The sequence below is a fragment of the Castanea sativa genome, chromosome 10 (assembly GCF_040712315.1).
Source record: "Castanea sativa cultivar Marrone di Chiusa Pesio chromosome 10, ASM4071231v1".
Taxonomy (NCBI): domain Eukaryota; kingdom Viridiplantae; phylum Streptophyta; class Magnoliopsida; order Fagales; family Fagaceae; genus Castanea; species Castanea sativa.
In genome coordinates, this window is record NC_134022.1 from 27,265,828 (window position 1) to 27,278,009 (window position 12,182).

General features: G+C 40.2%; 1 protein-coding gene across 1 annotated transcript; it reads right to left on the reverse strand.

Annotated features, from left to right (window-relative positions):
• Positions 1 to 10,092: 10,092 nt before the first annotated feature.
• LOC142612329 (uncharacterized) lies at positions 10,093 to 11,487 on the reverse strand. The gene has a single exon (XM_075784433.1). It carries the CDS (start codon positions 11,485 to 11,487, stop codon positions 10,093 to 10,095), a length of 1,395 nt encoding a protein of 464 aa, XP_075640548.1.
• Positions 11,488 to 12,182: the final 695 nt, after the last annotated feature.

The window sequence follows — 12,182 nt, forward strand, 5'->3', positions numbered from 1 at the left end:
CCCTCTAACATAATACTCTTTGGAGAAACCATCTCTTCACCTTGCTGCTCTTCAATAGATTCATTTCCTTGCACACATGTTAAAGCAACACTTGTTGAGGCATGTACGTTTGTGTCAACATTAGACTTTGGTGTTGCGTGACGATTCTCCACGACCAAGATATCATCATCAATGTTGTCTTCCATGGGGGTAACAATAAGTTCATTGTGATCAATTATCCTTGGTTTCCCAATTGAATCTGTTTGTGTCTTCATTTGCTTCATCTGAGCAATCCTATCTTGAACATCTTTCATGAGCTTTATAGATAATTCCTTTAATTCATTGGTAGATAATTCCTTGATAGATTTTTCAAAAGTGCGGTTTGAGGAAGTTTAAGGCGTCTAGCGAGTTCACTGACCTTTTGGACAGAAACTATGCTGTTGGGTTTGAGGACTTCCATATGGATGCAATTGAACACTTCCCCAAAGTGGATTTCAACCCTATCAAATTTCGCGTCGCTGTTGAGAGTTCCCTTCTCCATATGAGTTCTGAAGATATAAATGCTGAAGACGATGCCTCCACCTAGCCTACCAAGGATGACTCAAAGTCTGGGGATACTGCCCCAGTGATTTATAAAAGAAGAATTTTTAATCATCTTTATTTGCTTTCCTTGTTTTTCTTCTCTTTCTTTGTTCTCTTTTTTAAAGGGGTCCGTTGTTTGGGACCATTTTAAGTTTCTGCAAGTACATTAACTCATCCATGTTTGAGGATGAGTGTTTATACAATTGCCTTTTTTGGGCCTGATACATTAAAGGGATTTTGGACGTGGTCATTTACCCTTTATTATAAATATATTTTCGTTCATACTTGAACATTTTGCTTTCATTGCCAATTTTGATACCCAAGTATTTTATTCTATCCATGGTTTGGACTATCTTAAAATGGCTAAGTATTTTCCTCGTCCTAATTTTGGACTTTTTTGGAACTTTTAATCTCAAGTTCTTCCTTTCGTCCATAGTTTGGATTACTCAGTTGTATTTTGCATGCATGCATGCCTTTTTTCATCCTTTGCTTTTGGACGAATGTACTGGGAGGTGTATGTTCCTTCCCTTTGTACTGGTATTATTACCTTTTAAGGTTTTATGATTAGCTCTTCCTCGTTTAAGGATGGCTTATGACGATACATCTCTGCATCCAGAGCTTTAGTCCTCTTTAATTTCATATGGATGTTAATTTCACAGAATTATCAACACTTAAATTAGAGAATTCAAGCTGCTTTATATACAATAAAACGATACATAATATCGTCCATAAACATCAGAGGACTTAGTACATAGCATCGTCCAAAGACATCATTCATGCTAATACTTAGTCCTTTTTAGGGAATCCAAATTACTTTATCTACAAAAGGACTTTGTTCATAACATTTTCCATAGCACATGCTAGTAACTAGTGTTTTTTAGGGAATTCAAATATTAAAAAACATAAAATACTGCTGAAAAATATAAGTGTTGAAAGATAACATAAATAAACTACTAATGGTCACTAGTAATCTTTAATCTCGTCCATGCTGACCATCCTGACGAGTCTTCTTCACTGGTAGTACTTCCTTAAGTGTTACACATTCCATAGGTGCTCTAGCTTTTGTCCATCCAAGGCTTCCAAGTAGTACGAACCTCGCCTTTTGGGATTGATAACTCTGTATGGTCCTTCCCAACTAGATCCCAACTTTCCATGAGCAAGGTCCTTAGTAGCCAGGGACACTCTTTTTAGGACGAGATCTCCAATGTTGAACTGTCTTGGCTTCACTAATACGTCATGGTGCTTAGTCATTAGGTTCTCGTAACGTGCCACCCTTTGTAGCTAGTTAGACCAACCTTTGCAGGTATCACTACATCACTTTCATATGCTAACTTAAAAGGAGTTTTTCCAGTTGAAGTCCTTATTGTCGTCCTGTATGCCCAAAAGATGCTGGGTAATTCATCCAGCCATATCCCTTTGGCCCCTTCAAGTCGAGTCTTAATGAATCTTCAGTAAGGATTGGTTTGCAACTTCAGCTTGTCCGTTAGCCTGTGGGTGGGAAGGTGAGGAGTAGTGATTCCTGATTCCTAACTGATCGCAAAACTCGCTGAAGGGTGTATTGTCAAACTGACGTCCATTGTCTGAGACGAGCACTCTAGGAATTCCGAAGTGGCAGATAATGTTTTTTCTAGAAAAAGCTTCTGACATTTTGCTTGGTAATTTTTGCCAATAACTCTGCTTCCACCCATTTGATAAAATAATCAATCCCTACCACCAAGAACTTCATTTTTCCCATCCCCATGGAAAAGAGACCAAGGATGTCCAACCCCTATTGAGCAAAGGGCCAAGGGGCCACCATTGGGGTGAGGTACTATGATGGTCGTCTGGGTATGTTACTGTAGCATTGGTACTTGTCACACACTTTGACATAGACTTTGGCATCTGCTTGCATGGATGGCGAGTAGTATCTTACACGAACTATCTTGTGGACGAGGGATCTAGCCCCTGATTGATTTCCACAAGCTCCTTTGTGGACATCCCTCAGGATGTAATGAGACTCGTTTGGAGCTAAACATCTCAAATAGAGCTGAGAGAAACCCCTTTTATATAACACCTCATCCACAAGAACGAACTTCACTGGTCTCACTCTAAGCTTCCTTGCTTCTTCTTTATCCTCTAGGAGGAGCCCGTCTCTAAGATAAGACACGATTGGAGTGGTCTAGTTGGCTACTCCATTTATCTGATTCACTTCCGGAATATCAATAGTTGGGATGTATTGAACTTTAATTTGATTTCCTGCTATCTCGTCTGCAGATGCCATTTTGGCTAAGGATTCGGCTTCTGCATTTTCCTCCCTTGGTATCTGTTGAAGCTGGGTCATTGAGAAGCCTTTAATACATTGTTGAGGTACTTTTCTTTACACCTAATGTTATTTAAATAAAACCTATTTATTTCCTTTCAAATGTATTATTGGACATGCTTAAATATTTTTTTCCAAACTATCACGATGCTAGCCTACAATCTTTCTCCGTTCTACCACAAAACTGGGCTACAAGGCCCAATACTTTCTCATAAAAGCTCGAATTATTTAGTAAAGCGAGATAAAATCTAATTTTTTAAAAAAACTGAGAATACTTATGCTCGGCAAGGTTTGAAAAGCCCACGATTCGAATCCATGGCAAAACAATTTTATCAATAGAATTCAAGTCCATATCAAAGCCCATGGTAATTTATTTATCCAAAAAGTCCAATTCTCATTAGCAATAGTTAAAGCCCAATTTCCATTGGCAACATCAAAACCCAATTTTCATTGGCAACATCAAAAGCCCAGTTTCCACTGGCAATATCAAAAGTCCAATCTTCATTGGTAATATCAAAAGCCCAAGTCCCCATTGGCGATATCCAAAGCCCATTCTTTCATTTGCACTATTTTATCAAAAAATCCAAGATTATTATACGCTTGGCAAAAGAAAAAGAATATATATCATGTTATAGTCGTTGCCTAATTATTGCGATCGTCTTATATTAAAAACTCATTGGGGGTTATCTTGAAGATGATGTTATAAACCCATGAAGTACATGATCACCATTTATGTCACGACATCAACACTCATGGAAAGTACTCGATCCCACAAGCTTATTATTTAAATTATGATGCGACTATTAGAAGCCATGAACATTATTTATGATATGGAATCCGTCATAGTAAAGGTTATTTTCAAAGGCACTTTGAGACTTGTCATATTGTTGCAAAGGTTACAATTAATTGCCCAAAGACCCATTGCAAGTATCTATAAGAGCCCAAAGAATATCTACTAATGAAAGTCCATGAGGAAGGAAAACCCATGGCAACATGTATTGTTGATTTTGTAGGATGTACACAACCCAGGCCAAAGGAACCAGCCCAGGTGAACAAGCCCAATCCAAGAGATTCCAGCAAGAGGCAAAGGGCTGGAAGTGGGCAAACAGCCTTTGTTCATCCCTGACCAAAAGTACAACAAGAGAATAAAGTCCTTAAAGATGAACTAGGGGTTGTCCCATCAGTTTTGTCACTCTCTACTTGACGTGAACAGTACCCGGGGCTTGTAACATCAGATGAAACCTAAAAGATGATGGAACTCCATCACCTTTCTCAAGACTGTAGCTCCAGGGGAAGGGGAGCTGAAACCAAATTATCCAAGCAACAGGAAATTGATGCTATAAATATTAAAAACATTCAAGACATGATTCATGTCCTAAGCCCATGAATCCTAAAGGGGAAAAAATTGGGAACATGTGGTTTGGAGGGCATAAAGGGACCTCCAGCGAAACCCCCTGAAGTAGGCTTAGAGCTTGACACCTAGCTTGGGGTGTTGAAATCTTACTTCTTGGGGGTCTAAATCTCAGTTGCAGCTTTAGGATTTGCCCATGATACACGCCCCAATCACATTGATTAAGCTCAGCCCCAGAAATCTTGACATTTAATGTAAAGCACTCTAAAATCCTATCATTACCCAAAGAAGCAAGCAGCCCATAAAGTGAACCATCTACTTCTGACCAAAAATCCAAGGAAGATAACCTTGGTTTCCCACCTCTGATTAACCCTACATTTTTTTTTGGACTCTTGTTAATTAATGCTTCCCTAAAACTCCATTATAAAAACGTAAGCATCTCAGCCCACAAAAACAACTACTCCCTTTGAAACTCCTGATCTATTTGCTATTTTTTACTAGTGGTTGAACTCCCTTTAAGTTCACTACTCATCCCCTTCAGCCCACACTCATCCAAATATTATTTCCTCCCCTTTACATAATCACAACTCACAAATGTCTCCCAACTAATTACAAACAGCCTACTACTCACAAAAAGCCTTAATCTTAGAGTTAGTCCTATCTCACTCACTCAAAACAGCCCACATTGTCTCATCCATGCCTTATGAACACACACTCACCAAAATCCTAGTTTGATACTTGCTGCATTGAGCTGGGATCACTCTCTCCCTTCATACCATGCCAATTAATCCTTTCCCTCTTCCCATGGAACCTTTAATTTTTACTTTTTATTCTACCGTTGAAGGATATAATGTATATGTAACAATCGAACTCTTCCCTCATGTTGATGTAAAGGTGGCTGAAAGTATAATGAACTCCCTTGACCAAGACATGCAAGGACCCCTAGGAGTTAACATATTCCTAAACTTATTTAATCATTGACCATGGGACTATTTAAATCTGTTTTTCTGGACTAAGTGTAATTTTACCCTTACCATTTTATAGGGTACGATATAGGGCCTACCGTGAAGTCGTCCATAGAGGTCGTCCGTGACTCAGCTAGTATTGCAAGAACCCCTGAAAACCTTACCTATAACTACCTCATCCAATCATGAGGAAGCTTGGACGAGGTCCGCATGACCAGGGAACGAGACGCCTTGTCTTAAGAAAGCCGCGAAGATCGTCTTGAAGGAAATTCGTCCATAGGAGGAACGACCCCTATTTCTAAGCTAAGTATGCTCGACAAGAAGATACTAGGACGAGGCTGTCACACTTAGGAAAAATTTTTAATGTAATGTTACAACTCCTTATTACACGTATAACTTCTGGTAACCGTTGTGTGAGAAGTATATAACTCCTAAACGGTTATGGAAGTTATCTTTAAATCTTTACACCACCTTGAATCCAAGGGAGGTTACAAGTGTGATAATCGTCTATTAGAACACTATATAAATGCTCATTCAGAGAAAACAAAGGTATGCTTTATATTTCCCAAAAAGTTGGAACTCCGAAAATATAGAGAGAAAAACTAACTTTGCCATCGGAGGATTCTTGGCCGGCAACCCCGGTCACCTTTGATCGCTTTTCTTTCTTTTCCAGGCCATCGAAAGAGCAAGTAGTGCTTTCAAGTTCGGAGCATCCAGCCTACTGATTTCTTCGCATTATCACCACTGGAGATTTTATTTCACTTGAACTTTCAGACCAGGACCACTAATGTACTAATTAAGTATTGTAACGTGTTTTTCATTGGGCTTTTGTTGCTGTTTTGTCAAGTGCAGCTTTTGTTTCTTGTTTGGATAGGTTTTGTCATCACACCGAAAGCCTTTGGGTGTCATCTCAAGAGCCCATAGTCAAGTTTCGGTTTGGCTTCCCAACATTTTAGATAGAGGCATCAATTTCCCCCTCGACATACATTGTCTAACTTTGTTCAAGTACCTCTTCATCCATTCCTCCTTAACTTCACATGTTCCATTCACTTGGCCTATCACCAACTATGAGTCTCTTTGGGCGAGGACTGAATTTGCTTCAAGTGATTTAACTAACTCTAAGCCCTGAAGCAGGGTTTCATATTCTGCTTCATTATTGGTTGTTTGGAACTGTAGATGGACAGTATACTCCAGATGATCCCCTTCTGGTGACATTAAAACTATCCTAATTCCTCCTGCATTCTATGTGGACGAACCATCCACATGGATGACACACTGCTTTGCCCCCTGGTCTTCATTTTGCTAACTACTGGCAGGAGTGAATTCGACAATGAAGTCTACCAGGACTTGAGCTTTTATTGCCTCTTTTGGCATGTATCGCACATCAAATTCACTAAGTTCCACTACCCACTAAATCAATTGTCCAGTGGCCTCCAGCTTGTGCATAGCCTTCTTTAGTGGATGATCTGTTAGGACGTTGATTACATGAGCTTGAAAATAAGGCCTGAACTTTCTTGTTGCTATCACCAATGAAAATGCTAACTTTTCTATTGGTAGATATCGTCCTTCAGCTCCCCTTAAAGCTTTGTTGGTGTAGTAGATAGGCTTTTGTACCTTCCCTTCTTCTTTAATCAAGGCTGAACTTACTGCATGAGGGGACACTGCTAGGTAGAGACACAACTCTTCTTCTAGTTTGGACGGACTCAATAGTGGAGTTGAAGTGAGATTAGCCTTAAAAGCTTCAAATGCTTGTTGGCATTCGTCCGTCCATTCAAATGTCTTCCTTAATACTTTAAAAAACGGTAAACAGTTGTCAGTAGCTTTTGAAACAAACCTGTTCAGGGTAGCTACTCGTCTAGTAAGGCTCTAAATATCCTTGATATTCTTTAGGGACTCCATGTTCAAGATTGCTTGGATTTTATTTGGGTTTACTTCAATCCCTCTCTATGAAACCATAAAACTGAGGAATTTTCCCGATGCAATTTCAAAGGCACATTTGCTTGGATTCAGCTTCATCTTATATTGTCTAAGTGTGTCAAAATTTTCTTGAAGGTCTTCCAAATGTTGTGTCTCTTTTGCATTCTTGACCAGCATATCGTCCACGTACACTTTAACATTCCACCCAATTTGTGGATGAAACATGTGATTAACTAGTCTCTGATAGGTAGCTTCTACATTTTTCAAACCAAATGACATTACTTTGTAACAAAACAAACCTTGGCTTGTAATGAAGGATGTTTTCTTCTGATCTGCCTCGTCTATCTTAATCTAGTTGTACCTTGAGAATGCATCTATGAAACTCAGCAGTTGATGTCTAGCTATTGATTCCACTAACTAGTCAATGCGTGGAAGAGGATAGCTATCCTTAGGGTACGTCTTGTTTAAATTTGTGAAGTCCATGCACATTCTCCATTTGCCATTAGATTTTTTGACCATTGCCATATTAGCTAGCCAATCAAGGTAGTAGATGTCACGGACAAACTTTGCAGTTACCAACTTTCGAACTTCTTCTTTGATGGCATTATCTCATTCTAGGGCAAACACCCTCTTCTTCTAACGGATGGGCTTGTAAGATAAAGATACGTTTAGTCGATGAGTAATCACACTTTGGTTAATCCTAGGCATGTTTTCATAGCTCGAAGCAAAAACATATGTGCTCTTTTTAAGGAATCTGACAAGATCCTACTTTGTCTTCTCTTCTATGTTTGTCCCAATCCTAGTAAATTTATCGAGGTTGGACTTGTCCAAAGGTACATTTTCCAATATTTTAGTCGGTTCAGCCAATGTTTTTCTTTTTTAAATGTTCATTGTCTGCATTTGCTCGTCCTTGGCCAACATTGCCAAGTAACATTCTCTAGTAGCTAATTGATCTCCTTGTACTTCCCTAATGCCATACTCCATTGGGAACATGATAGACAAGTGGTAGGTGGATGATGCAGCCCTTCAACTGTTCAAAGTTGGTTGTCCAATGATGACATTATACAAGGATGAGCAATCCACAACAAGAAAATTCACTTCCTTATTGATTTTCTATGGATAAGAGCCAACCACGACAAGTAAGGAGATAGTGCCTATTGGTAGAACCTTCATTCCTCAAAATCCGATTAATGGCACGTTGACTGGATGAAGTAACTCCTTGTTGTAGATGCTCATATTCTGGGAAGCCCAGCAGGAAGAAGAAGCCCAACAACGTGGGCAGAAAAGAGTTGGATAGAAAAACCATTAAGCCCAAGCGGCAAGAATAATAGATCATAGGTCCATAAAGAAAACAAATGGACCTTGAGGAAGCAAATGGGCCTAAAAAGTCCCAAAAAGAGAGAAGTAGCAAACCCATGAGCAATATGGATGTAGAAAAGTGAGAATGGGCCACAGTTGCCATAGTAGGCTCAAAGTAATGTAAGTAAAGAAAGTAATGGGCAATGGAAAGTCCATAAGCCCCAAGGATGAAGTATAAAGTAATTAGGCCAAGGAAACCCAAGGAGTTAGTAAAAGCCCATGGGAAGCACAAAATTAAAAAAGGCCAAAGATGCCCCAAGAAAGTAAATGGGCCAATGATGCCCAAAAGGAAGTAAACGGGACATGGGAGCCCGCAAGTAATGTAGTAAAAGGCTCAATGAGTTTATTAGGTCATCAGAAAAGAGATAAACAGCAAGCCCAAAGAGGCCTAGCAGTTTTGGGTCAAATAACATCACGACATGTATATCAGAATGATGTGACAGGAAGTAACAACAAGACCTTAAGAATAAAGCAAGGAGAATGGCATGAAGAAGGGGAAGCCCACAATTGGGCAAAGCCCAGCCCCTAAGGGAGCAAGCCATAAAGAATGAGAAATTAGGAAAGCAGCCTACGCCATAAGAAGTCAAGGACAAACGACAGAATGGGCAAACAGACCTTCAGACCGAGGTAAACATAGCAGACAAATTTTGGACGAACATGGAAGTGAGGCACGCGCAAGGCCCAGACACCACCGGCTTATACCCAGCCAATACAGGAAATGGTAGGTCATGGGTCAGAGGTAAGAAGGCATGGTCTGGCTGTGGGGAGGGGAAAAAACCTATTTTTGTGTTTCCTACTCAGGCTCTTTTAGAGGAAGTGTCCTACTAGGATGACATACTGCCCAAAAGAAGCAAAGCTGAGTTAGAATCACTAGGTGCATGCCATGAGGGACGAAGAGAAAGAGAGCACTCACACCATGGTAGGTAAGAATGCCACGATAAGCAAACAAACAAAATAGTCTTCTTTGTCTGGTGATGTGGAGTGGCGCGGCCAGCACAGGTAAGTGGCGCTGGCTAGGTGACTGACCAATCAGTAATAGTCGGCAAGAACACTCACACCAGACAAAGACGGTTAAGGACTAAAATGGTAAAAGTCAATCACGATAGGCATTATATAAGGAACCCTTACTGTGCACAGAAGGGGGGAGGACGGTAACAGTAATCTCTAAGGACAGAACCACAACAATTAAGTAAAAACGAAGAGATAAAAAAACGAAGGGAAAAGAAAGAAAGAATTGGGGGGAGAAAAGGAAAAACACAAAAGAGAGAATAACATAGCAGACATGCACCGAATAGGAGAATTTCCCCCTCTCCCTCTCAAACCACGCTTTCTGCTAAAGGCAAGAGGCTCCTCTGGGCACAAGTCATTTAGGCCCATTCCCTCAAAGCAGTTAATTTCTTCGCCGGAGAGATTATCCGTATTGAGGAAATGACTTCCTTCTTGACTTAGACCTCGTAACATAACTCGATACGACAGGTTGATATTTCTTTGTGATTCAATAGGCTTATTACCACCTGTTTCGTATTTATTTTTGTTGCTATCTCATAAAACATGTGTTTCTTGTAATGACCCATTATTTACTTTTGTCTAAATGGTGGACAAATCTCTGTTATTATCTTTATTATATCTGTCTGCCATAATTACCATAGCAGCTCTGCTTGCCATGGGCATGTGATTAAAGTCTTGGCAAAACGGGGTATAGTTTGCCAAGGTGGGTTGTAATTGGACCGATCCCAACTCCCTAATGCAGAATACTTTGGGCCTAGCACAGCAGGAAGTAGTCCAACCCAATATCGCACAAAAGGCCCACCACACTTGTTAATTCTCATTTGCCAAAAAACTGGATAGTAAAGGATATCTACTGAACTTCCACTATTTATTAACACCCTTCTAGTGGTATAATTTGCAATCACCAAAATGATGACAATTGCATCATCATGAGGATGGCATAGTAGTCTTGCATCTTCGTCCGTGAAAACAATGGCAAGCTCATCTTCCCTAACCATCTTTGATGGTTGTCTAGATAATTGAACATTTTGGACTACCCGCAGGTAGGTTTTCTTGGCCTTGGATGAGCTTCTAGTTGATGGACCTCCTACAATGATCCTTATTTCTCCTAGTGGTTGACGCATTGGTTCTTCTACTTTGCCTTTCATTGGCTGCTTTTCATCCATGTGATCTCGTCTAAGGAAATTTTTCAACTTCCTTTGTTTAATAAGAATTTCGATCCGCTGCTTTAAGTCATAGCACTTGTCCATATCATGCCCATGGTCTAGGTGAAAACGACAGTACTTGCTTTTGTTCCACTTGCTAGGATCTCCTTTCATCCTCTTAGGCCATTTCAATGACAGGTCATCTTTAATTTGCATCAATACTTGGTCAAGTGAAGCATTCAGGGGAGTGTAGTTGGAATATCGTCCTAAAGACGACCCTGCCTTCTTTCTATCATGATCCCTTTTCTCCCTTACTTTGGCTTTCTTTGGACGAGAACCCTGCTCTGGATGATTTATATAACCATTCTCCAATCGTTCACCTTTCTTCTTTTTCTTAGCAATAATCGTGTCCTCTGTGTTCATGTAACTTTGGGCTGAATGTATTAACTTATCCATTGTTTGTGGCTCCTGATCATACAGCTTATGAATGAACAAATCTGAACTGACTCCATTGTAGAAGGCTGCCAAAAGGATCTTGTCATCCAACTCGTCCACTAGCAGGGCTTCTCTGTTAAAGTAGCTAATAAAAGAACGTATACTCTCATTCTCTCCTTGCTCTATGCTTAACAAGTTAGACGAGGAACTCTTTTGCCTCTGACCTCCAACAAAGTTGTTGACGAACAACTTACTTAACTCCTGAAACAAGGTTATGGTATTTGGTGGTAGCTTACCAAACCATACCCTGGTCTGGCCTTTCAATGTGGTAGGAAATGCTTTACACCTGATTTCATCTTGTACACCTTGAAGATGCATGATTGTCTTAAACGTGGCAATGTGATCACAAGGATCACACGTCCCATTATATGAGTCTAGGGTAGGCATTTTGAACTAACTTGTGATGGATGCAATGAACGGGGAATCAGTCCTGTGGACGAGGTCATCCACGTGATTTGCCCTCCTCATGAAATCCTTCATTTCCTCCATGACTCTTTTCATCTGATCCATCTCCCTCTCCAGATGTGGTACCCTACGAGTAACAGTACCTTTGTACTGATCTCCTTTCACATTATTCTTAGCCCTTTCATTTTCTGAATTTTGTCCTTGTTCTTTACCATGTTGGTGCTGACTCTTCTAGTTAACTCCTGGTTTTGTTGCGTCAATTCTATCGTCGCAGCTGCCATGGACTGCAACTGTTGTTGGACAGTCGTCAGGGGTGCTGGTGCACGATTTTGGTGACTGGAAGCGTTCCCACTCTCCTGGTGTCCTAGACTGGTGGCCATTGATCTAGTTCGAACCATGCAGCTTTTTTGTCTTGGAAAGCAAAGAAGTTAACACTTAGAAATTTTTTCTTCACTTCTTTCCCATAGACGGCGCCAATTAATGATGCACGAAAATCAGTAGGTTGAAATACTTTGGGTTATGGTAATGTCTGTCGGTCCTAAAAAGAAAGAAAGAACTGTTAAGGGTGATTAGTGTAATTCGGCCAAGGACCCTCTGACGGCTAAGTCAGTTTTTTCTTTAGAATACAAGGATGAGAAAATAGTGAATAGTCGAATTTACCTTGGGTGAGTAGGACT